At 49.1% G+C, this 26,694-nt stretch overlaps 1 protein-coding gene across 5 annotated transcripts in view; it reads left to right on the top strand.

Moving 5' to 3' along the window:
- Positions 1 to 26,694, top strand: part of Slc38a1 (solute carrier family 38 member 1) — a 63,784-nt gene that overhangs the window by 8,672 nt on the left and 28,418 nt on the right. For 4 of the 5 annotated variants that reach the window (XM_023723588.1, XM_023723589.1, XM_023723590.1 and 1 more), the window contains exons 2-5: positions 8,015 to 8,121; positions 10,556 to 10,774; positions 22,534 to 22,609; positions 22,968 to 23,083. In XM_023723588.1, coding sequence (XP_023579356.1) covers positions 10,653 to 10,774; positions 22,534 to 22,609; positions 22,968 to 23,083 — 314 coding nt within the window. In that variant the 5' untranslated portion in view covers positions 8,015 to 8,121; positions 10,556 to 10,652. Of the gene's footprint in view, positions 1 to 7,832; positions 7,932 to 8,014; positions 8,122 to 10,555; positions 10,775 to 22,533; positions 22,610 to 22,967; positions 23,084 to 26,694 lie in introns of those variants that run through there. The other variant, XM_023723592.1, reaches the window with a different exon arrangement.

Below are 26,694 nucleotides of genomic sequence, written 5' to 3'. Positions count from 1 at the left end.
TGTGGTGACTTACAGCTGACTTGCTATTAGGAGATCGAGTCTGGGTAGAGGAGAGCATCCTCCATGGTTCCTTCCTGCCCACCATTTCCAGAGTGCCTCTCCTCTGCCACTCCCCTCTTTCATGCTGCCCTTCCAGGGAGCCAGCTGACTAGGGACTGAAACCTCTGCAGAGCGTGGAGGCAGGAGATCAGTGCATGGCAGACAGGCTGGGAGGTGGGCGAGATCTGCTGCTCCAGGATGCTAGGCTGAGTGGTTCCCCAAGCCCTCACGTGGAGCCAGTCAGAGTGCTGGCTTCATTCTTCTGGTAAGAGCTCAGACACTGGGCTTGGGCTGGGTCCAGAGGGGTCCAGTGCCTGTTCCATGCTATGTCTAAGATGTGTGATATTCAGACAGATAATGAGGTTAAGCTCAATTGCCTATTTGTTAAAGGGTAGTAATATCATTAAGCTTCTCTTCTGGAGGGTTAACAGCCTACATTTGCAGACCAAAAATTAGAGAAAAAGGGCTACAAGGACAGCCAACATTTTGGCCCTAGCCCTTCAAGGTCAATGAAGACTCAGGGCATAAGAGAACCTATACTGTAACATCCTGTAACTCAGTGATGTCCCAAATTTTCTGGTCAAGGAGATTATGGGGCCACAGAGGAAAGCGATCGATGGTGTAGAGTGTGCCTAAGGAGGATCACATGGAGAGAAAACATTCTCTCAGGCTTTCACAGAGAGCAAATTGGTCAATCAATGGCCATGACTCATCCACATGGCTGACACTGACAAAGGTTCTACAATCTGAGGTACAGGATCTCAGGATAAATCCTGAAGGGGATTTGACTGACCTTGTCAGATACGAAAGTTACATTTCTTGTTATATAGGTTTTGCTTTATCTTGGTTTTAAACATCCTGCAGAAAAGTATAAAAACGAGATATAAAAAGTAAAGCCATATTAATATGCTGAGTTGTAAAAGGCTCAAGTCAACAACTTCTGACATTGCCAGTCCTATGGATAACCCACTACTATTATGGACTATTGGACTATATTGGATTATTTGGCTGAATTTATGCACCTACGATATTTAAATGGCAATGGAATACCCATCTCTGACAAAACTAAACAAAAGGGATATAAATGGACCATTTTGTATCTGGATATACAAAATAGGATAGACATACAGCTACTTTCTCTTAATTCAATGAGAAGAAAGATTTGTACTAATAGTGTTTGGGCAGGATGTCATGTCTGCATCTTGTACTATGAATAACCACTACAAAGACAACAATATGCCATGTATTAATTATTGAAACTATCCTACTAATTGGTTTTAAAACTTTCATTGCTATTTGTTTCTCAATAAAATTTAAAAAAAGAACTCAGGGTTTTGATAGGAAGACTGATGCCCAGATGTCACCCTAAGGTGTGGGGGACAAAAGGACAGTTGCCATGGAGCCCAGGGCCCTGTGCTCACCCCTTCCCAGAACTTGTTTTCCTACTTTTACTTGGCCGGACTTGTTCTGTAGAGCCTAATTCTTCTCCTGCCTTTAAAATATGTAAAACCTCTCTACCTTTCACACTTGTTTTCTCCATTTTTGTTTAAGACAAGAAGAAACTAGAGACCAGCTCTAGAAGCAGACCCCAGAACCCCAGAACCTGGTGACACTTGTGAGTCAAAATAAACCTCTTATTAGTTTTGGGTATTGGGTATTTTTGTGACTAAGAAATGTACTCTTATCTTTCAAAAGCATGGTATGTATATATGGCCAACTGTGTATCTAACCACTAATGGCAACAGGCTAAAAGCAGAAAGGTGGCCAGGCACATGCCTGTGATCCCAGCACTCAGGATGCTGAAGCAGGAGGACGGCCTAGAGTTTGAGGGCAGCCTGGGCTACATAGTTCTAGGCTGCACTACATAGCAAGACCCTGTCTCTGAAGCTGCCCCAGCCTCAAGAAATGCAGAAAGATGGCCAAAAATATATCTGGAAAATGCTACTGGAATCCTATACGGCAATGTTAATCAGATACTAGAAGTCAAGGTAAATGACATTAAATAGGGCTAAGGATGAACTTCAAATGCATCACTAAGTTTGTTTCTTACTCGTATTTGACCTGTTGCTCTAAGTCCCTAAACCTGCTGTCATTGCTGAACCACCTGCTGTGTGTGCCTTGTATTCCTAGAGAGGCTGGATCAGCCTTCCTGTCAGTTCTTTTCACCTCCTCGAGATTTGATTGTCCCCCCCTATTCCACTTTGAAGGCAGTCACTGGTGGGTCCCTTTCCTCTCCTTGCCTGGCCTCAGGCGGTGCCGAGAGCTCTGGAAGATCCCTGCGTCTGGGCTTCCTGCCTTTCCAGCCTCGCACACCTCCGGCCCTGCCTTGCGGGGGGGGGGGGGGACCGCTCCTCAGAGGGGAGCAGCCCTCTGTATAGTCATTAATCTCAGTTGAGGAATATTTTAAACTTTCTTCATAGTCACAGTCATGCCCATTGGAATTCCTACCTCCAGAGTTACAGCTTGACCTAAGTTTTAGTTTAAAACTTAGATAAATCAGAGTAGCTTTAGAGCATCTACATAAGGGTTCATTTCCAGATGTTGGGGCAGGCATGTGAATCACAGTATTTAAGAGAACCAGGGAGGGGGGGCCAGGTAGCTCAGTGAACTAAAGTGCCTGCCCAGGTGGATGTAGGGACCAGGTCTGTGCCGTGCCGTGCTGGTGCCATGTCAGCCCTGCCCCCGGGGCGTGCTGAGCCCATGATTGAGACTGGGCGTGATGTTGTGTGCCTGGAATCCCAGCGCTTGGGAGGCTGAAAATAGGATCACTATGAGTCCAATCTATGTAGTGAGACCCTGCAGACCCTGTACTAAATTTTAAAAAAAGTGAGAAAGCAACCCTGGGTATGCCGCAGCAGAAGGAGAAGTGTGGGACGCTGGGAATGGGTGTCACACGCGGTGGGCAGCACAAGGACAAAGGGCAGTAGGTCATGGTGGTTGGTGGCTCATTTCCGTCCAGTGTCTCCCACAAAATCAGTCAGAACTCAGCCGACCCAGGACTGCTTTTGACCCAGGCCTTCTCATTCTCCACGGGGACTGACACTTTGCACCAGCTGGGCACTGGAGAGACATCATGGGAGAGGCAGGCTTGTCATTTTAGGAAGAAGCAAGCAAACTAGGCTTTGAAGGAAATGTCATACTTCAGTTGGTGCTGGCCTGCTGGGAAGCTGGAGTGCCTAGGACCCAGGGGACAGAGGACAGCAGAGGGCTGCATTGGGTGAGACCTGGTGGTGGAAGGCGAGCGTCAGACCGCACAGAGGGGAAAGGCTACCTAAGGGACAGATGCAGTGTCGTGGCTGCAACAGTTGCACCTCATCCTACAGCGTGGTTTTTGGGGTTTTGACTGGCAAGGGGAGAAGAGGTGTGCGAGATTGGCACTCCTGTAGATGCTGGGCAGCGTGGAGGACAGCGACAGCGGCTCAGGGAGTGGTAGAGCTTGAGGAGCAAGGGCAGGGAAGGAAAGGCAGGCTGGTGCGCAAGGCTTCAGTGTGGTGATCCTGTTTGCAGGTTGCGTGATTAGAGAATGCACCGCACCTCTAACGGTACTGAAGCTGGGTTGAGGTAACGGGGTGAACACCCACGGGAGAGGTCCAGCCTGTGGCCTGAAGTGGTAAAGAATTTATGGAATCTGTATGTGTGGGGGCTGATCCTTGTCAAGTAGCATATAGGAGGGAGGTCCTGTTGCACAATGTGAAGGAATTTCAGTCATATAAAATGAAAAACATTGGGGGGAAAAGTCTGAATTTGCCCTTTGGGATGAAACCTAACACTTCAGGCTTAAAACCCTGAAGGGAAGAGTTTGGAATGTGGACAGGAAGAGTGGAGGACCTGAAGTTTCCCCTGCCTGAGGGTGGGAGGAAAAGGGAGCTGACAGGGAGGCCTGCACCGGCCTGCAGGGCTGCCTGAGTCACGGGAGGCCAGCCGCTGGCCTGGTCAGGTGGCAGTGGTGGGACGGCCTCGTCATGCGTTGCACTGGATAGAAGGGTAGCTTCAGTGAGGCTGAGGTAGGTAGTGCTGCTTCTGCAGCAAGGAGGGGGCCACCTGCTTGCCCAGAAGCACACAGCGCCTCCGTGAGAAAGCCTGAATTCGCCAGTAAGCATGGTTTTAGGGGAGTTTTGAGATGAGAGACTTTGACAGTAAAGGGCTTGGGGTAGATTCCAGACGAGCTTACGTGGCAGATGAGGAGCCCTGAGAGCGGTGCACAGGAGTCGCGAGCCAGCGAGGACCCATCGTGACACGTCCTGTGACGCCAAGGGTGAGCACTGGCTTGGCCAAAGCACTGTTCTCAGTGGGTTTGCTGCCAGAGACTCTTCTGTTCCTCTCTCCTCCAAGGACTGCAGGTTTTCTAAGATTTTGATTATCAACTCTTAAGCTTTTAATGGAAGTATTAATTACATTCAGTGCAGTGTCCCCACCTCCAGTATGATGTTTGCCTGTTCACTTCCCATTTTTTATTACGCACAGACGCAGGATGTTGCCAATCAGCCTAGGGCCGGGGCCTGAAGCGTGTACAGTCCAGCTGACAAGAGGGATGCGTAATGCTGTAATCAGCCTGTTTACCCTGTCGGGGGCTTCTCAGATGCACACCCCTTTTAGCCCATAGATGCAGAGTAGCTTGCAGGGTTGTGCAGACAGAGCACTCCAGTGAAGTCAGCAGGCACAGTTAAAGCAAGAGGAGGCCAGGAAGAGTAGGGCTGTGGTTGGCCTTAGGCTTAGCAGGGGTTTTTTTGTTGTTGTTTTTGTTTTTTTGCGGAACCGGGAATTGAACTCAGGCCCTTGCGCTTGCCAGGCAAGAGCTTATTTTACTGAGCTGTCTCTCCAGCCCCAGCAGTTTGTTTTTTAAGAGTATACATTTAGGGTATAACATATGGTTCCTGTAGGCAAGCAGGTTAATATCGCTATCATTTCCTGTGCCACTTTCCTCCCTGCATTTGTGTATGCCAAGGACAGTCTTAACAAAAGCCCTCAGCACGGTGCACTGGTCACTGTGGTCTGGCGTTCACATTGGGTTTCGAGGAGTGCTCATCCTGCACAATCTGCAGCTTTGAATCCTTGGATCCAGATTTCCACACGTCCCCTTCCCACCTGTCACAACTCTTTCATTCATCTTGTGTGTTTAGCTTTTAAAAAAATACTCTACATGTAAGCAAATCGTGCAGTATAGGTTTCCTGCCTCTGGGTTATTTCACTCACTGCGTATGACCTCCAGTTTCATCCGTTTTGTAGAGGTTAGCAAGATCTTTTTGAAGGGTGTGCACCGTCCCATCGTGTGAGCGCGTGTCACAGGGTCTTGGACCTCTCGTCCATGTGGGTGGCTTCTCACCTGGCTGCTGTGAGCAGTGCGGCAGTGCACAAGGGAGAACAGGGGTCGCTGAGAGGTGGGGACGTCATTTCTGTGTTGTGTGCCCTGCTGAGGGCTGGTTAGGTCACATGGAAGATCTGTGTTCAATTCCGTTAGAAATTTCAGCTTGTATTTCCAACAACAGCATACAAAGATCCTCTTGCCAACACTCTTATCTCTTGAATTTTGATGATAGCCATCCTCACAGATGTGAAGTGATGCCTCGCTGTGATTTTGATTTATGTCCCTGATGACGAGTGACACAGGCGCTGGCGTGTCTCTGTTGGAGAAAGCACCTATTGTCGTGTTCTTAAAACTGTCCTTTTTGTTATGGTTGGTTCTCAGGAGTTGAGTGTGGAGAGGTGAGATCGCATTAGCTCTTCATAATAATAATGATTCATAACAAATTGTTAAATTAGTTTATGTGAGTGGATGTGTAGTGATACTCCTCCCACTTCGAGCTCAGTTCTGCGTAGGCTGCAGCCTGCAAGCCGCACTGCCCGTACTCCTGCAGGTACGGGGAGACTCGGCCATCAGAGTGCTGGGCAGGAAGGGCAGCAAAGCTGGACGGTGCTGTCATGCTGCTGCTTCTAAGTTGGAGAGTGATGTGGTGACATTTTCCCACGTCTATCTTTTCCTTTTTGTGAGACAGGGTCCTCCTTGTGGGGTTCAGGCTGCCCAGGAACTCACCCAGTTCAGATTGACCAGCAGTCCTGTGCTAGCCTCGGGATGCTGGATTACAGGTATGGGCCCCATGTCCTGCTGAGTGCCTTACCTCCTAGACGTACTGGAAACTTAGGGGGTGGGGGTGGGGTGAAAAGGAAGCAGAGCAGTCACGACTTGAAAACTGCTGAAGTTGCTACCAGGGAGTGTATTCTGCTGTTTGGTTTACTTGTATAATATAATAAAAGTTTCCCCTAAGAAATTTTAAAAGACGGTTGGAGCTGTAAATCAGTGGGCGAGCGACAGCCAGTCGTACTTTTGAGCCCAGTAGCTAGCCTCAAGCTATCAGGCAGCACTTACTTGCATTTACCTGAGCTCTTTCTTTTTCTGGTAAGCAAAAAGGATTTCCTACAAGGAACTGAGTACCTCTGTTTAGTCCTGTTGCTCAGGCTTGAGGCCGAGTCTTCCAGAGTGGTTGTCAGCACAGCACCATGACCATGGCCTGCTAGGGTGAACGGCTCCTTGGGAGGCTGCTGGGGAGGCAGCACCGTTCTCAGTGCCTGCTCCGGGGAGCACCCGCGACCTGACCTGGTGAGCGGGAGCTGTAGCCACAGCTCTGGGCTCTGGGCCGTGCAGGCAAAGAGGTCGTCCACGACCATGCGCCACCGTGCTCCTGCAGCGAGCCCTGAGCCATCTCCAGAAGCCTGACTGCAAGTTTATAGCTTTCTGTGCTGTGCCAGCGGGCTAGCAAGAAGCGGGGACAGATCCTGAGCCGGCCAGTCCTCCACACTGTGCAAACCACGGTTCCCACTACAAGTGCCGTCTCCCCCACCCCATCCTCATAGCTCATATTCCCCCCACTGCCTGTCCCCCTCTCTTCCCCTCCCCCCCTCCCTCCCGCTCTCTCCCTCTCACCTCTTTCCCTCCCGCACTTTTCGGGGCTCCTGGGGGTTGCACTTGGGAACATGGTAGGCCAAGTGTTTCACTGCTCTACTGCTGAGCTGTGTCTAAGCTGCCTAGCCTGGCCTTGAACTTGTGGTCCACCCAGCCCATCCCCTGAACAACTAGGATTGCAGGCATGTGAAACTGCACCGGCTGACTCTAGCTATCTTCAGAACAGTTCTCTTCCTATCAGAAAACCTTATCAGGTTCTTTCAGGCTTTATTTTTCTTTCTATCTCCTTTCTTTGCTTCCTGTACATGTGTATATAACATGTCTGTGTCTGTCTCTGGAATCGTCTTGGACTTGAACCACTGTGTAGGTTGAGTTCTAGTATATAAAATGCTTTATGCTGTGCGACACTGTGTGAGCTGACCTCACTACTGGAATGGACTGTAAGGGACAGACGTAAAGCCAGTGAATTTCTGTGTATTCCCTTCTTTGATCTTTGATACATAACTCCACGCAGAGCAGAGTAAGCTGATGGGCCTTGCATGGGTGCAGCTGTAGAGTGTGCCATTCCTGTAGCAAGCTTATGCACTTAAGTACCTCACAGAATTGTGGTAAGGATCCCACGTGCTCCTGAACAAACGAATTCGTAATGTGCTGCATGTGTTGAGAGATGGTACTTCTGGTTCCCATAAAGATCTTCAGATAGGGCTGCAGTCGGCCTCTGAATTAATTGGGAGCTGGATCATTGTGTGGAGCTTGCACTGAAACTGTAACTCCTTGTTCCTTAAACTCACCCCATACTTCCTGCTTCTGCAGTTGGCCACCTGCTCCTCAGACTCAGAAGTTTCCAGCGCAGGTTCCCTTTGCTCTGTCCGTGTCCCCTGCCCTGCCGGCTGAGTGTCCCTGGCTGGCACAGTCGCTAGGCCGAGCCGTAGGAGCACAGGCCTGTGTGTACCGATGGGAAAGCAGCATAGAGCTTGGTGTCTTCCATGGGAAAGTACATGGAATTACAACTCAGTGGCATGACTTTCATCTTTTTAATGCATACAAATGTTTTATTCATGCTGTTTTGTGTTACAGGTGCTTGCTGAGCGTGCACCCAGGCACGTATCTGTGTGCGTAGAAAAACCCAGGAAGGCTGAGCAGCGGCATCTCCACCGGGTCATCTTTGCTTGCTGAGATAACAGGTGACGCTGACTCTCTGCCTTTGTTTGGCTCCATTTGCAAAATTGTATTTTCTACAGAAACCTGTATTATTTATTTAGAGGGAACTAATATTTTTATAAAACCTATTCTTCAGATTCTTACAGTATACTACCCATGAAAGAAAGTAGCTTAATCTGATATTCCTAAAGTCAAATTAGAAAAAGAGAGGGGTGGGTGGAGACAGTGAAAGTGAAAAGGAAACAACGGGACAAAAAGGAAGGAAAAAGAGGAGGGAGGAAGCCCGCTAATAGCAGTGGCCCAGTGGTGGGCAGTGGCAGTTCTCTTACAATGTTTGTTTTAAAGATTTTACAGTGAGGCTGTGTTGATTCTTAGAACAAAGAAAAAATTGTTTCAAGGTCCCTTTTTTTTTTTTTAAAGACAGGTTCTTGCCATGTAGTTGAGTCTGGCCTTGAACTCATGGCGAGCCTCTCGCCTTTGCCTCCTGAGTGCAGGGATGGCAGATGTGCGCCGCCCTGCCTAGCCTGAATTTGGCATTTTCCTAACTTTCTGAGCCCCATAGCACTCAGTAGATACTTGATAAATTGAAATGGTATTTTCAAGGGCAGCCTTGACCTTGATGATGGCTGTCCTTGTTCATTTCCCCTTTTCTCTTCCAGTTTTCATTTTTAAGAACAAGTTAGATTTCAAAAAAGTTATTTTATAGCAATAAAAATGCATTTCATGTGAGGAACTTAGAGGGTCATCGGCCTGCTGACCTCATTCAGTGGCCGGGACTTCTGCACACCTTTATCTCTTGCCTGTTTCTTTAACTGACTATGTACACACATACCCACGATATGAATGTTTAAATTCAAACAGTAGACTCCAAAACTATTCTTAGTCCATCCTTGTTCCCAGAGCATTTGTGTCTGGTGCCATATTTCTTCCTAGTCAGAGAAAATAAGATTCTTTAACCCAGATTGGAAACTGCCCTGGACGGGCTCCTGGGAGCCCTGCAGCAACAGTTCTGCTGCCTTAGAGGGGCCCGCAGGGGGCATTGGTGTGGCACAACCCAGCGGGCACCCTGTGCAGCCCAAAGGGACAGCACTCATCGGAGGGGCCGGGAGGGGGCTGGGTCCCGATTTGACCACATTTCAGCCTTTGGACAGAAGAAGGCAACTGGGAAGCCTTCCTTCCGAGTCACAGCCCTGAAAGCAGGTGGCACCGAGCCCGTCCAGCGCCTCTAGTCCTGGATCACCCGGCCTCAGCCTAGGAAGAGCTGGTTGTAGATCTCCCTGTCCTGACTTCACAAGGGGTCCACCTTAGGTGTTAGGTGGTATTTATGTTGTGGAGTGTTAACGGATTCTGAAGCCAAGGACGGTCTCGTACTAGAGAGGAGATGGTGTGAAACAGAGAGCATGATGTGGTCTGAATGTGGAAAGAGGAGACAAAGGTGTCCTCCTGGGCGCGCCCACCGTCATGCGTGGTGCCCCAGAATGCCCGTTAGGCTGCACGCAGGTCAGCCTCTTCACCGAGTTATCGCCATCTAGAGAATTCAGGGTCTGACGGTAGCAGAGGATGCTCCCAGGGCACTCGCCATTTGACACATACTGTAGAAAGCCTCTCGGTGTTCCGCATCATCCCAGGTCCCCGCCCTCGCTGGCAGTGCTTCTGGTGAGGAGGCTCCTCTGTTGCCTGTGTTGGCCTCGCTTTCCAAGTTGCCTTTGCTTCTCTGACCACCTTCATTTTAACTTGCAGTGCTGTCCCCCAGAACTCCTTCTCTTCCTTCTAATCAGTTATAATTTCTCAGAAATGGAAAACACAGTAATCCACGTGGTAGTAAATGGGAAATCTGGTCGTCTTTCATTCCCGATGAGGAAATACAGTTGCAGGTGGATTAACCAAAATCCCCCGAGTATGAGTTTTTCATTCCCTAATTCCCTGACATGGGGTGATTTCATTGAAGAGATTGATTTAATCTCTTGCAGTTGGTGGATAAACTATCTGCTCAGTTTCAAAGCAGAATTTGTCCACTGCCTGGTCGGCTGTCAGATTGGGTAGTTGATCCCTTGCTGATGCCATTTATGTAGGATTTGTGGTTTTCTTAAAATGGGATTGCTGCATTGAGGCACTTCTGGGTCGCTGCGGTCTGTACACCACTGTATGTGCGCTCTGTGACCTGACACGACAAAGGCATGGGGTCGCCTGAGCAGGGTTTCGTTAAGTGTGATGCTGCCTGCTGCCTGCTGCCTGGTCAGGGTTCCTGCAAACAGCAGGAATTATGGGACATGACTCACGCTACAGTTAAAACTGGAGGGAAGATTTTGAAAGGCACAATAAAATTTAGAGATGAACTTTCTAATTTTATGTACAAAGATTGCTTTCATGTGGCTGGTGGTAAAATGTGAAAGTAAATTATTTGTTTACTTGGAATAGTTCATTTTAATCAGTGTTTAATTATTTTTCATGTTTCAGGGATATCAAGCATATGTACTTGCTGCTCTCTGCTTCTAAATACACTCAGAACAAGAGAAATTGGAACTAATTTTTAGACTGTGCATACTTTCTGAACATGATGCATTTCAAAAGTGGGCTCGAGTTAACTGAATTGCAAAACATGACAGTGCCTGAGGACGATAACGTGAGCAACGACTCAAACGATTTCACTGAGGTGGAAAACGGGCAGATAAATAGGTGAGTATTTTTCCACTAATGCTTTCTATCCAGTGAAAGAAATAGCTCTAAAAATTTATTCTGGTTTCCGTTATTCTTGTGAATTATTCATTACTAAAGTTATGCTTCATTTGAAGATGCGATTTGAATTTCTTATGTGACATCTGTTGGGCATGGTGTGCCATAGCAGATGAAGCAGTCAGGAAAGTAATTTATTCATCTTTTCAAATCATTCAATTGAGTCTAATAAAAATGTATAGATACATTGGACCCCGACCAGTATAAACGTTTCAAAGCTCTGTGCTTATGAATTAGACAAACTGTTCGAATTTTAGTTTAGCTCATATCCGAATGTGTACTACAGTCATAGGTACATGTTTTAATCAAGAAATGGTCAAAGTTGCATTTGCCAATAATCCAGTATTAAAGCTACAAACAAATAGTTTGTCGTTGTGAGCAGCCATTCGTAGTGTGGATTTTACGTAACAACAGTTGTGTTCAGACGGCTCTGTGAGTGATTACAGTAGAACAGTAGCCTAAGCAGAAGCAGGGAAGGAGTGGAAGCAGGCAGGGTTGAGAGAGGGCTCGGCTTGGTGAGTCCTAGCACTGGGGCCCGAGGCAGGAGGAGTAGGACTAAGGAGTCTGCCAGCCGGGCTGCCAGAGGAGAGCCTGTCTCAAAGAAAAAAGAAAAAAGAAAAAAAAAGCAAAGAAGGAAGGGAGGGAGGGAGGGAGGACGAAAGCAAGGAAGGAAAGAAGGAAGGAAGAGGGGCTGGCTTGAGAGTGCTTGCCGTTAGATGCAACTTTGGTGTGTCCTCGCGACTCTTGGGGCTGTGTTTCCAGCACTGTGAGAGTAAAGCCAGACAAATTTCTTTCAGTTATTTGGGGCATTCTCTAACTTTGTGGTTTTTCAGTGGGCTTATGTGGCTGTTTAGTAGGAAGCTGAGGCTTGGGAGAAGACAGTGGGGTCTCCAGGACTATTTGTAAACACTAGCAGTGCCACACACACAGCAGAGAAAACAGAAGAGACAGCCTAAAGAATGGGAAGCAGATTTGCCAGCTCTCAGAGGATTAATATCTCGAATACATAAAGAACTAAAAATAAAAAGCTGCCCCCCCAGAAGGCCTGATCAAAAAATGGCAAGTTGAAATGACAAGGTATTTCTCTGAAGAACTGAAAAAAAATGTTCAGCATCTTTGGCTGTTTAGAGAAACGCAAATCAGAATGCCACCAAGATTCCATCTTCCCTCAGTGAGCAGCGAGACTTGGGAAACAGCAAATGCGGCTGGGGTTGTGGGGAGGAACGGCTGGTCTGCACTGTGGCTGGCACACTGCCACGCCACCATGGGGAGCAGCGTGGCGCGTCCTCAGACACCTAAGAAGAGCAAGTTCTGCCTGTCCTGGGTATCTTCCTGAAAGCTAGAGGTGTCATACTGGGCGTGGTGGCGCACCCATAATCCCAGCACGGGGAGGCTGAAAATAGGATCACTGTAAGTCTGATTTGCATAGTGAGACCCTCTAGATCTGTACTAAATACAGAAAAAAAAAAGAGCTAGCGTTGTCGTACCACAGTGGCGCCCAGCTCACAGTAGCTGAGTCTGGGGAGGACCTCCATGCAGGTCGGCTGGTGGGTGGGTAAGGAGATGTGTTCTTACACACTCGAAGACTACTTGGTCACAAAGAACGCTAAATTTGAGACATTTGTAGGAGAACGAATTGTGAGCACATAATACTGAGTGAATTAAGACAGTGACAGAAGGTGAAATACTGTGTGCTTTCCCAAGAGTCCTGAAATACAATCAGAAGACTAAAACAGAACCTTGTTAAGAAGTGGAGCGGGCTGGGGAGATAGCTCAAGGGCATAAGCGCCTGCCTGGGCAAGCCTAACGTCCTGAGTTCAATCCCCAGTACCCCCAAAAAACAAAAAACTTTTTGTTGAAAAAGAAAAAAAAAAAGAAGTGGAGCGGAAGGCTGTGGAGAGGAGAAGGATGTCGGGGAGAGGGAAGAGAAGGGGTCGGAACGACCAAGATGTGACACGGACGCTGTGCCGCCCCCAGCCCTAGCGTGAGCTCTGTGCCCTACGCATATACCAGTGCGACACATTGCTGTGACCTGGGAGGGCCGGCAGGAAGTGGGGCAGAGAGCTTGAGAACGAGTCCACGTGCCGGCCAGCGTTGCAGAAGTTGGGTCTGACAGGGTCTGCTCCACACGGCACAGTGTCTGGTCGAGGGCCCTGTCATTCTGATACTCTCGAAAGTTCCTTCTTCCTGCCTTCAGCGAAGGGAAGTCCCACACGCAGACAGCCCCCTCGTTGTCATGCACGTGCTGCCGATGAGCTTAGGTGGCTTTTCTTGTGACTTGGTTCAGGTTTTCTTCCACCAGGTTTTGAGTCACGATGAATAATGCCGACCGTGTCTTGTCACGTGCTTTGCCATCGTGGAGAGTAGGTGTACTGGAAATGGGACCTTTTAACGTTTATAATTAAGGAGGCTAAGGGGAGAAAGAACTTGCCTGTGGGCACAGACACGGGTCTGTCTAAATCCTTGTGTGTGGATTGGAGTACTTGGAATGGCTAAGAGCCAGGCCTTCCTGGGTGCCCTGTCACCCTGTGCTTTGGGCCCCTGCAGGGTGCTGTGGCCCTGCTGACTGGCAGTGACAAGTAGGGCGTCGTGGTTTTATAACAAAACTTCAGTCTCAGTGCAGCGCAGTCTGGAGGGCCTTGAAATGAGTCGCTCGCAACAGAATTCAGACTCGAGTGTGAGAAGCTCCGTTGCTGAGGCTGATGCGACACTGCGGAGGTGCTGCCACTGCAGGGGGTGGGCTGGTGTGCTTTCTCTCCAGATGCTCCCAGAGACTGGCCAGGCCAGCGGCCGGGGTGGAGGGGGCTGTGTGGCGGTGGGCGGCGGTGCCTTTCCTTCCTACCTCATGGTCCCTTCCTCACTGACGTAGCTGGCCAATATTGCTTCCTTACTGGCTCGGGGACAATGAAATTAGGACAGTGTGAGGCTGGTAAAGGTGACCACACATCGGAAAAGCTCTCTGCTGATCTTGCTGGAGGCCGCTGTGGGATGGCCCCTCATGCTGTCGTCGCAGCTCTCTCCCACTTGTGGGGCGAAGGCAGGCTCAGCTGTATGGCTCTGAAGAATCACCCCTCCCCAAAGAATGAGCTTTAAGGGTACTGGTACTTCTGCTGAGGAAGTTGGAGAAACAGAAAAAGTGTTGATTTCCTGTCACCTGGCATCCATAACTCCTGGAGATTCCCCACCAGACGCAATGAAAATCATTTTTTCAGTTTAGTTAAAAATAGAGTAGAACCATTTGGCCCTTGAAATACCTGTCATTAGGTAGGGGCTGCTAGTGGATGGATATAATTTCATTGCTCTGGGAGGTTGAGGCAAGGGGGGGGTCACAAGTTCAAACCCAGCCTGAGCAACTTAGCAAGACCCTGTCTCAAAAAATCAAAAGACCTGGCAGGCTGCGTAGCTCAGGTTGGAGGCCTTGGGTTCTGTTCCACTTGGCCAAAACCCAAAACTCTTACTCCAGTTTGATTGTTTTATTTCATGACCTGATTTGGGGTTCCAAGCCTAGAAATCTGTATGTGGAGATAACACTGAGCCTCTCACCCCGCATCCGCCTGTGGTCTGGGCGCTGACCATTTGCTTAGCCTGCTTTAACTCCCACGGCCGCCTCTCCTGGCTTGTGTGTGTGTGTGTGTGTGTGTGTTGCTCACAGGCACGTAGCTGCTGGTGTGAAACATTCGGCACCTTTGCGGAGATGCGGATGGGAGCTCAGCAGGCCTGGGCCAGGGTCTGACGTCACGGCCCTAGTCGCCTTTCACCTGGCCTGGCTTGACCTTGGAGTGGCCAGCTGTGGGCTCTTCCTCCAGATGAGAGCTCCTGAGAGAGGGTGCGGCCTTAGCCCTCTTGACTCCCCTTTGTGTCTCCTGGCCTGCACAGCGTGGACATTCTGGCGGATTGTTGAGTGGGTAGGCGGTGGGCTCTGTGGCTGTGGATCGCGCCTGCATCAGGCCCTGGTTCCATCCTCCCCATGCAGTGGTGGTCTCTGAGCCTCAGCCCCATCCCTGCAGGTCTGGAATAACAGGGTTGCTGGGCAGTGTGCAACACAGCACTGTTGGTAGGCTAATAGCTCCGGCTCTGCCTTTGGCCACTTCTGCTCAAACCCTGGCATGGCAGTTCAGCATGTAACTTTGGTCAAGTTATTTAATTTCTTTAAAGGAGTATCAGCCTCGTGCAGTTGTTACGAAATTAGAGGAGACGGTCCATGCAAAGTAGTCGGCACTGTATCAGGCAGTGGTGGGCCTTGCGGGGCCGAGTAGGCGTCCATAAACGGCAGTCCTCTCTTTCTTGCTTCTCCACTCCAGGGAGCGCTGATTCTGCATTAGGTTTTGCCCAATTACTGGCTGTTGTACTCTAAATGTGATGAAATATTTTAGCTTGTCCTAAAGTGTGTCTATAAAATCTTCACATATTTTCATATTTGCTGTTCTCAGTCCTATCCACGTATTAACGTTTGTTCCTAAAAGACATCAGGGCATGTCTTGTTGGACTAGATAAATCTGACTGGCTACAATACTGCCGCTGTGCAAAGCTTGTGTCTCTTGTCATACCCCGATTCAACTTTTTTTCGTCTTTGTATGCTGTAAGTCATTTTTGATGGGTTGTGACACTTGGCATTGAACACAGGGCCTTCACACTAAGCTAAAGACCACCAAGCATGGTCCTTTAAAATGTGTTGTGTTGTGCTGAGTTACCCAGGTTGGACTGGAATTTGTGATCTTCCTGCTGTGGCTTTTTAGGGTGCTGGGATTACAGGATACAATACTTGGTCTAAACTTTTGTCACTTCAGAAGACCCTTCAGAAGTTACCCCTCTGTGCCAGGTGTGGTAGTGCACACCTGTAATCCCAGCACTTGGGAGGCTGAGGCAGGAGTATCCCTAGCAGCTTGAGGCTGGCCTGGACTACATAGTGAGTTTAAGGACAGCCTGAATTAGAGTGAGACCTTGTCTCTAAAAAAAAAGTTATCCCTTTTTACTTTTCTGTATGTTTTCTGTACTTTATGAAAGAAGATTCCATAACTTCTTTATGTTCAATTTTCATGTCAGAAATTTTCTTCCTCCTGTGATCCTTGTTAAAACTAGTCTTTTTCTTCCTGTGTTCAGAGGAGTTTGTCCGTCAAATAAAGCTCAGCTTTCGCCTCCCCTTTCCTCCGCTTCCCCTCCCCTCAAGCCTCCCGCTCCTTTCCCCCCTTATCCTTCTTCCTCCCCCTCCTCTCCCCTTCTCCCTCCTCCCCTCCCCTCCATCTTCCCTTTAGTGCTGCTATTGCCTTCACTTTTCTCTTCATCTGTTTTCTGACCCTGCTCTATTTGCTTGCTTTCCTCCCTCTCATTTGTCCCTTTTTTTATGTCATGTTAGCATTTCAGAGAAAGGGCTGCTGGGAAAGGTCATTCGAGTTCACCCACGCATCTCTTTCCTATCTTCTGTGTGTTATGAATCCCTTGAATAAAACACTATAATCTAGTAAGAACCTGATCAGTAGAGATTAAAATCAGAAGATTATCTTTCTCTTGTACAAGCCATGCTTAACAAAGTTCTTGCTGATTTATTTTTAGTTTGAAATTGGGGGTTTATGTGGCTTTCTTCCTCACACTGCAGTGGAACACCTACGTCCTAAGATATGTGCTGTTGGGGGCCCACAAATCCCCCATTGTAGGACTCGGTGGTATTTTATTCAGAGGAACTGCCTCCTGAGGGTGATCACACTGTGCTTTATGGGTGCAGAGTGACCCACAGAAAACTTGCTAAACAATACTTGCCTCATCGTGAGACACATATCAAAGATGCCTTGTCAAGTAGGACATAAAAAAGTCAACAGAAAAGAAGATTTCATTGCCAGAGGTCAGTGCTTTTTAACAAGCAGTTGCATTTTTTAAGTGGTAGGATAACAGAGACTCGTGATAACCTGCTTGACCTACTTATTTTGAATGGAAATTTCCATTATAGAAAGGTTGATTTTAAAGAAGAATCAAGATATGGAATATACTGGTACAAATTTACCTATGATGAATGTGGCTATTATGTATATCTAGAATGTATCAATAATCTTAATTTTTTAAAAGGTTGGTTTTACCTTTTTTTGTTTGAATTTATAGGAATAAAAGCTAAGGTCTAAAAATTAAAGGGGAGGAGAGCCTGGAACATCACAAAAAGCATAGAGAGTTCCTTGAAGGACTCCATTCTCAGCTAGCTAAATGTCCCTGCGATCTAAGCTACTTTCTGATTCCACATAGAAGACAGAAGTGGTGTTATTTCGACTGAATGACCCAAAGACCATACACACAGATCTGGGATACGCGCATCAGACTTGCTGTGGGCCCTCCCCTGGTGTAAGGGCTCCTCTGTGCCGCTCATGTGCAGTAAGGGACCCGGGTAAAGCGGCTAGGGATCAAGGCCCTGCCTGCATAGCCATCGTGGGGCCAGGAAGTGGTCAGTGACACCATGTGGCAAGGTAAGGTGGGAGTAAAAGCAGGAGCTGGCTGGGTCAGGTAATAGATAAGAGCCCGAAAACTCAAGCAGACCCAAGTGCCAGGATGCTCAGGTAGATGAGGCCTCTGACGTGTCAGAGGGCCCCTGGGCGTAGCTGTGTGCTCCCACTCCAGCAATCCCAGCACTCCAAGGATGAGGCAGGAGGATCACGGGTTTGAGCCTAGTCTGGACAGCTTAGTGACATAGGAAGACCCTGTCTCAAAATTAAATAAAAAGTTAAAATGGAGCCCAGGTTGTACAGGTACTGGTTTAATCTCCAGTACCAGGAAAAAAAAAAAAAAAAAGAAATCTTGAACTGGCAGGAGGGTTGGATGTGGCCCTCTCACGGGGAAACTGGCTTCCCTGCCTGCCTGGTCCCAACTTTAGGTCTGCGTCCTCGGAATGCCCTGTTCCGGTCTCAGCACCTCCACCTACTCCTGGCAGGTCACGGAGAGAACTGAGCTTGGGGTGGAGGCCAACTACATGCAGCAGCACCTGGGAGAGCAGAAGTACTGGGTGAGGAGCTTGGCCCTGGACCGATGCAGCAGGGCAGCCAGAGATGGGGCGGGGGCTGTGAAGTCTTGCTGCAGAAAGTGGGCCAGGGAGACAGGACCAGGGCGGCACTGACCGCGTGCTGTAGGTTCTTTTTAATGGTCATGCATAGGGCAGCTCTGCAGGAAAGAGCTGGCCACCAGGCAGGGGTGGCCTCCTTAATGCGCCATGTCCCCTTGTGGCACAGGCCTGGTCCCTTTCTTCTCTGCTCCAGTCCAACCAGCCAGTGCTGCCAGGCCTGGACCTGAAGTCTGCTACCACAGGTGGTTTACGGTGCTTTATTTGATTTATCTGAAAAAATGCTCAAGCTTCTCTCTTAATGTAAAAATAAGGGAAATTCTCTTTGGAAAACAAGTTTCCTCAAGACAGCAAATGGGGTACCAGTGGAAAAGATTGGGTAGCCCGGAGTCACTCGCACACAGGCTCCGAGTCCGTTTCATTTCGGAAAGCCTGGCACAAGGAAAGGGTAAACCTCAGCTTTGGAAGGATTCAGAGCACGAAGGGCAAAGCAAGGACTAATCGCAGCGCAGTGCACTTGCCAGAGTTGGTCTCCAAAGATTCACTTTCACTATGTCATTTTCCTACTAAGAACAGGCAGTACTATTTGTCTACTTTCTGCCTTACAGTGTTTTTGTAGCTAACTGGTTTCAGAAGTTCCTTGGTGCATCTTAATTTCGCGTAGCCGAGCACTCCTGTGCCGGCACAGCCAGGGTAGGTGAAGTGAGCGCCTGCACTTCAGGTAATTGACTTTTCTTCCGTGTCCTTTGGGTTCACAACAGCAACGGGCAGGTCACAGGTTGTGCAGCTGATGCCAAGTGACGGTCTCAGAGCAAGTTTGAGATGGACAGACAGACACAGGTCACTTGGTGTAAGCTGCACAGTATCACCCTGCCGTGACAGGGCTCTGTCAGTGGCCTCGTGGCCGGGAGAAAGGCCAGGGTGTGAGCACACCCTGTTTGCGAGCCTAGCCACTGGGGCCTCCGGTGCTCCATGCTCCAGAGAGAGGGCCGGGGCACAGCTATTCTGGTGAGGCTGCCAGTGCCCGAGCACATGGCACCCTTGCTAGCTGTTTCACACCCTCACGGCTTGCCCTCAGACAAGGCTGGACTCTGACGAGCCACAGTAGACAGACTGCTGCGCCAGGGAGCACAGCCGAACTGCTGTCTCTGGAATGTGAGTCCTGAGCTCCCTGTTAGAGCCCCTCACCTGGTATCGAAGAGCCTCCTAAGCCCTGGCTGCTTTCTCCGGGGCAGAGTTACAGTTCCTAAGGGACTAAACGTGAAGAAATCGTAAGCAGCAGTGGACACACAGGAAAGAGAATGCACATGAGAAACTTGACGGGTTTGGTAGAAACCAAAACTTGCTGGGCGCCTAGCTGACGCCGTGAGTTTGTCTGCAGGTGACTCAGTGGGCTGGTTCAGAGCTGGCAGATGGAGCTTTCTCCAGCTTTTAGAAAATAAAATTTGAGAGTGACCCTGAGAATCCATAGGTCTTAGATAAAAGTCAGAAATAGATATAACAGTATGGTTCCTCAGTGGCACAGGAGTAGCAGTACAAGAAGCAGTTTGCATCTGGCCCCTGCATTTGCAGTTAACACTAGTGTTTCCTGGGTCGGTCTTCCACCAGCTGCTTCCCTTGCCGAATGTTTTTTAACCAGCACATGCTTTTGTTTGAAGGTGCCACTAATCCTGCTCACCCAAAACGTGGCCAGTGTGGCCCCTGCCTGTAACATGCCTGCTGCTGTGCAAGGGGCTGTGTGCACAGCACCACGTGCTAGTTCCAGAGCTAGGAGTTGAAGAATGCACTGCCGAAGCGCCAGGCCGCCGATCCAGGCTGTTCATGCTGCTTCGCATCTGTCTCAGTTCTTCAGGGACTCAGCAGGCGCATCGGTGAGCGGTCTGGATGTAGAAAAGAAGGGCATCCTGTTGTTGCAACTTTGGATACAGACTTGTGCATTACAGCAAATAACCGAGGGGTAGAGTCCCACCTTGAAAATAGATCATCCCTCAGCTGCACATATGCATTGTCTTGGTTGTTTTTCTCTCATTGCTGAGACAAAATACTTGATGCCAAAAATTAAGGAAAGAAAGGTTGTTTCGCTCCCAGTTTGTAGATGGTTCAGCACATAATCAGCTGACTCCAGGGCACAGTGGCAAACAGCAGGGGCACGTGGAGGAGGCGCAGGGAGCAGGCCTTGTTCCCTCATGCCCTCCTGCAGTGCTTGGGCTGCCCCTCCAGGGCCGGTGCAGCACTCATACCCATACGCCCATTGGCAGACCGTGATATCATCACCAACTCGAGAAGCTGGCCCACGGCTGCGTGCGGCTCTGGGGGACACCTACACCCAAGCGTATCACCCATCTGCTCTTAGACCTTAGAGCCTATCCCAGAGCCCGCAAAGCATCCCCCTTGGCTACCTTTGGTTGTGGTCTGCCTGTTTCTCATGGGTATTCTCAAGGAGATGTAGCGCCATCCCGGGGCAAGAGGAGGTCGCAGTGCGGGTATGTATTTGAAGCTTCTTTGAGTGAGTCATCTGAGGCTGCCAGCTTGCAGCACATCTGCCTGGCACCCTTACGAGACCATGCCTGAAGCTGGCACCCGGAGCTGTCCTGCAGCGAAGCCAGGGACACATCGACACACACGGTGACTGGGATAAGCTCGACACTGGCAGAACTTTGTAGAGCACTGCCTGCTGGGGTCCTCTTTCTCAAGAAAGGGGGTCTTCTACAGGTCAGCGAGAGCGCGCCATCTCTGAGCTGCTCGGGTACCCAGGTGTGTGTTTTCTCCGAAGAAGCCAGCTTTCTCATGGAGTCCTTCTGGTAGTTGTGCTGTCGTAATTTCCACTAAGATAGTGAACTTCTGAAAGTCCAGTGTGGGTGGTTTTAAATTTATTAATGACAAGTTCGCTGTGATTAGACCTCACTCAGCATAACCACACCACTGAGTTTCCAGACCTGGAAGGATCAAAAACCTCATCAACATGTTCCAGCAGTGCATAGAGCGTCCTGTCTCAGTGTGGACCTTAACCTGGCAAAAGCTGTGCCCGTTTATGTAGAGTGTGTTAAGGGCTCACGCTCTCGTGCTACTCACTGGCTGCCGCTGAGGCACAGTCTCCAGCCCTCTGGTCTAGTGGGAGAGGTTTACCCAGGCTCACGGTTCAGGCCACAGTCAGCTGGAGCCAAGGAGCAGCAGCACAGTAGGAGGGCGAGAGGAGGGAGGCACCAGCGGGGAGACGCACTTGCGTTGACCTGTCAGCCACATGCTCCCCGTGAGTCCCATGCCCTTAGGATCCTCTCCAGCTGTGCCTCTGGGTGCGCCAGAATTTGGGAGAGCACTCTAGAGCTAAAGCTTGAAAACCATAAAGCTGTGGCTTTACCCCTAAGTACACTCGACGCCCTTAGTGTTGCCAGTGCTCATTTCCAGGTACTTACAGGTGGCTTGTGGCATTCAGCCTGTCTGGTTCTTCCCCACCCTAACTTGAGTCCCACTCCCCATGGGGACAAGACTGTTGCTGTGTGTGCTAGATGCTGGGCTGGTGTGTTACACATGCTCTTGTTTGTAGTCACAGATTTATTTAGATGTGGGGTCTCACTGTCTAGCCCAGGCTGGCCTTGAACTCACTGAGTAGCCCAAACTGGCCTCCAACTTGAGGCGATCTTCCTGCCTCAGCCTCCCGAGTGCTAAGCTCACAGGTGTGTGCTACGACACTTGGCCACCTGCTCTGAGGTCTCCCAGTAAGACTGTGAGACAGTGTTACTTCCCATGTCACAGAAGAGGAATCCAAGGTAGTGTGCCCAGGCCCTCAGACCTAGTGAGGACTTGAACTCAAATTGTGACTTGCATGTTTTCTTACAGTCCTAGCTTTGGTCCTAAGGGTGGACTGTATGTTACCCTCCCCCACCTGAAGTCCTGTCTTGATTCCTGGAGCCGGCTGCAGGTACCGTCTGTGAAGGAGCCCCCTGACGCCCTTGTCCCCTGTCCCCATGACTCACATGTGGCAGGTGCTGAAGGAGTGTTTTATGTCGAAACAGTTGCTTTCTGTTTTGGGAGGGAGAGGAAATTCCTGTGCAGCAGCTTTGTGTCCCAAGAATGTGGCTCGGGCTGCACGTGGCCTCTGGTGTTCCTTAAACTAGCACATTTGTAATGGTCGTGGCGTTACCTAATTGCACTTAGATAAGAATGTACGTTAAAGTTACATTTTATTATATATAGTATGTTACTTAAAATTATAGCTCTTTTTGACTTGCAGTTGTCTTTCATCTCATCTCAAGATGAGCACCTACTATTGGCAAGTTTTTTACTGGGTAGAATGAGGGATATAAAAATGAAGCTCTTAAAGTTTATTTGGTAAAGCAGGAATAACACAACTGATACTGTGTGTCCCCCCAAAGAAAAGATGGGAGAGGTGTTGAATAGGGCTATCGATTATCATGAAGTATCGAATAGGGCTATCGACTGTTGTGCAAGACAGTTCGTGACTTCATGGGCAGTGTGTTGTGGTGAGAAATAAATCATTTAGACTTACTTTTTTTTTTTTGGTACTAGCACTTGAACTCAGGACCTTGCGCTTGCCAGGCAGGTGCTTATGCCACTAGGCTATATCCCGGCCCCAAATCATTTAGTCTTGATGTTAAGCTTTGAATCATTATCATAAGGCTAAGTGTGTTTGTTGTGCATGTCTTTACAGCAAATTTATTTCTGATCGTGAAAGTAGGAGAAGTCTCACAAACAGCCATTTGGAGAAGAAGAAATGTGATGAATATGTAAGTATTATTGAGTAAGTGTACTGATTCTTTTTTTTTTGGTACTGGGAATCGAACTCACAGCCTCATGTTTGCCAGGCAGGCACTGTGCCACTGAGCTATATCCCCAGCCCAGTGTGCTTATTTTTAACCATGTAAATTAGGACAGATGTTTTAAGCTTCTGTAGTTTAGCACTGAAAGCATAACTAGATCTTATGTATTTTTCTCTGAAAGCTATTTAAAAAAACAGTTACTAGACTACTGAGGAAGAATGTCTGGAAATAAGTTTCCGTGGCGGTTCCCAGCCTGCCTCGAAGGCTGTGCTCGCTGCGTCTTCAGGAGACGCTTGGCTCACCGAGTATTTGTGTCTTTATTCAGATTCCGGGAACGACCTCGCTGGGCATGTCTGTCTTTAACCTGAGCAACGCCATCATGGGCAGCGGGATCTTGGGGCTCGCCTTTGCCCTGGCAAACACTGGAATCCTCCTTTTTCTGTGAGTCTTGACTTTACTGTTTGCATTTTAAAACTTTTCTGTAGGCTTCTGTTAGGATGTAGAAAAAATTACAGATGTTTCTGAATACTTGTTTTTTATTAAGTGGGGTAAGTAACTGGTATGTGTTTTCATATTTATTGTGTGAATGACTTTGCAGAACATACCTATTGCTTACAAGAGAATGGCAGGAGAAAAAAAAATTATGAGTCAAAAATACTGGAGTATTTTTAAAATTTAAAACATTTAAAAATAACTTTCTAAAATATTTTCTATTTTATATTTTTGGGCTATACTCTATCATTTTAATTCTCAACTAAGTGGTCCAAATATTAAGAGTCACTGAACACAGTCAGCTCCCGCTTGCCCACTGAATGTCTGTGGAGCGTGTGCTGTGTGCACACGTGTTTATAGTGAGTACTTCAGAGGAAGGGACGCTCTCAGAGCTTTGGGATAGCAAATTCGCTTCTTCCCAGTCATTCCAAATCTGGAAATGTATTCAGTTTGAACATGTGTATCGCATTGATTTTTTTCCTTTTTAGTTACTGTACTGTTATTTGTTAGCATAGCGTAAACAGCCAGCCACTTGAAGCAGAGATGGCTCGCGGCTGCGCCTGCTCTGCTTTGTTCTACAGCTGTGTAAGAGCGCTGCGAGTCAGCACTCTTGTTTGTCCTGCTTCACAGACAAGGAGCTGTGGCGCGTGGAGTCGCTTGTGTCCGACGCTGCCTTGTCCCCCTTCTGGGAGCCCCCCTGCAGTCACTCTGCCGATGACAGTGGCCGTGGGCCGTGCCGAGCCCCCTGCAGTCCGGCTGTGGTGGCTGCTCCCTGCAGTGTGCATTGAGTTCCCTTTCGTTCTGCACCCTTTCCTCTTCCACTCTTTCCTCCGGTGTCAGGCAGTGCCTGCCTGTCCGCTGCATAGAAATGGGGAAAACTAGCCAGGGAGATGGCTTGGCGGTCTAAGTGCCTGCCTGGCAAACTCACGGACCTGGGTTTGATCCCTAGTACTGCATGACATGCTGGCCCTGGAGCCCAGGGAACACTGTGCCAGCCACTGGAACCAGGCGTGGTGGCTCACACCTGTAATCCTAGCACTTGGGAGGCTGAGACAGCAGGATCACTACGAGTCTGAGCTGCGAAGCAAGACCCTGTACCAAATAAATAAATAAATAAATAAATAAGAAATGAGGGAAAACAAGGGTGAATTGTGCCTGGTGCCCTCGTGTAGGATTTATTGGTACTGGCTTCTCTTGAGGTGCTCTGATGGCGCGTTACCCGTGGAAGGCAGTTTTTCTACGACCCTAGTACTGCAGTTGCCCTGGGCACCCAGAGAGGATCTGACTCAATGTCAGGCCCTGGCCGCCATCTTCCTGGGACAGGGCCTAGGGGCAGCACCACAGCACACACATCTTCTGGGCCCCTGGTTCTGTCAGTGCACCCCGTCCTGCAAAGCACACCCAGACCTTCCCCCAGAGGCCTCTGTCTCGTCCTGTCCAGTATCTTTAAGCTTCCCCAGTATGGGGACAGGAGCGACCCCATAGCTTTGTGGAGCAGAAGCCTGGCCTGGGGGTTGTAGTGATGTGCTCAGAAAGATGCCTTGGAATCTTTCTGTTTGAGCTCACCCCTTCCCTGGCACCACCCAGGAAGGCCTGTGGGGGTTGTCATGCCTCTGCACTATCAATTCAGGACTCAGTTCTGCTACCTTCAGGTCTTCAAAACTGTCATGTCTTCTTTCCTTGTGTTCTTATTGTCCTAGCAATTCATCCCTTTAAAAGAATAAAGTGTAAACCCTTTGCTTTTTCACCAGGAGGAACTGGAGTAAATCCTTATGTCCAGCCTACCTTTCCTGGAAGCAGGTGGATTTTAATTAATTACACTGGCTTAGGGATAATTGATCTCCTAACTCTAGTTTCTTCATGAAACAAAGAATTGGATAAACTTGACTTTTATAGAGGGAGGAGGATTTTCCCTGGATAAGCCACTGAGGTCATTTAATTATTCATAGGAGCATGAGTAGCGAGCTCCGCAGCCTGGGTGCTAGCTCAGGAAGGTAGCTGGGTGAAGACTCGGGTGGAAATGTCGTTCTCACAGAGCATAGTGCTCTCCTGCTCCAGAACAAGGGCTCGCTCTGTGACTGCTGTAGAGCCAGCTGCTCCTGCAGCTGCTGAAAGCCAAGGAGCAGTTGGCAGGATGCAAACATTTCCTCTGCTCCAGGACTGTGCTCCAGGCTCCCTAGCCGCCACCGCTGCCCAAGAGGAGCCCAGAGCTGTCTGGCTGCTTCCAAAGTGTGCTGGGTAGGCTCCTCCTTGGTGCTGTGGGGTGGGGTTGGGGCTGCCGCAGGCCCTCACCAGCTCAGTGGAGCCTGTTGATGTGAGTTCTGCTTAGATGAGTTGGGGCTCACACCAGCATCTTCTTGGATGAGTTCTTGCCCTAGCCACGGTGGCTGTCACTTGTGTTTAACACACATCTCATTCACTTAAATTCAGTAGTTCTACCCTTGGATGAGATAAGTGTCAGATTTTGCAGGTTCCTCAATTCTGAGGCCTTATGACTTTAGATCTTTGGGGGTCTTGTTTTTTGTTTTTTAATCTTACTGGGGTGTGATTGTTAGAAAAAAGATTATATATCTACAAAGACTTTGAACTGTGTCATGTAAGAAAAATTTTACTAACCAGTACCAACCCTGTTGGCTTTTGTGAGGAGTGCGAGTATAGGGCTGTGTGTGAGCAGCTGAGCAGAGTGTGTGTAGGGTTGCGTGTGAATGTGAGGAGCACGCATGTAGGGCTGTGAATGTGTAAGGAGTATGCTGTAGGGCTGCGTGTGAACGTGTGTGAGAGTGCGAGTGTAGGGCAGTGTGTGAATGTGTGAGGAGCACGTGTGTAGGGCTGTGAATGTGTAAGGAGTGCTGTAGGGCTGCGTGTGAACGAGTGTGAGGAGTATGCGTGTAGGGCTGCATGTGAACGTGCGAGTACGAGTGTAAGGCTGCGTGTGAATGTGTGTGTGAAGAGCACGTGTAGGGCTGTGTGTGAGCATGTGAGGAGTACCTGTAGGGCTGTGTGGACATGTGAGGAGCATGCGTGTACGGCTGTGTGAGGGGTGCTGTGGGGCTGCGTGTGAGCATGTGTGTGTGTAGGAGAGGAGAGATGCAGCACTCCATTACTTGGGAAGTTCCTGTTAAAGTGTTCCGGTGATCACTAGGTAGCCACTCACCAGTGGTTACAGTCACTGGACAGTAATCACGTAGGTGACTGTGTGTGCCGTCATCTCACTTGCCTCCCCCTGTGACACTGGCGTGGGTGCCAGCTCCACTCTGCGATGGACCGACTGAGGATTAGTGACTCCCCAGGGATGGTGAGTGAGCTCAGTGGGTACCAGGACCCCATCGGTACACTCTGACTCCAGAGGAGTGTGAGCTGACTGACACACTGTCACGTTTTGGGTCTAGGTGTCCCCCAAAGCCTCACACAGTCATGGAGTGGCTTCTGAATCTGTGATTAATCCATGATCTAGTGTCAGGGTTCCAGGTGTGCATGCTGCACCTGTCCGGGGTGCAATCTCAGTACAGAATGTGGGGGGGGAGAGCCTTGCTGGGGTTCCAGGTGTGCGTGCTGCACCT

The sequence above is a fragment of the Octodon degus genome, unplaced genomic scaffold (assembly GCF_000260255.1).
Source record: "Octodon degus isolate 3935 unplaced genomic scaffold, OctDeg1.0 scaffold00100, whole genome shotgun sequence".
Lineage (NCBI taxonomy): Eukaryota > Metazoa > Chordata > Mammalia > Rodentia > Octodontidae > Octodon > Octodon degus.
Note: the sequence above shows the minus strand (reverse complement) of the source record. Positions and strands in the feature narration are given on the sequence as shown.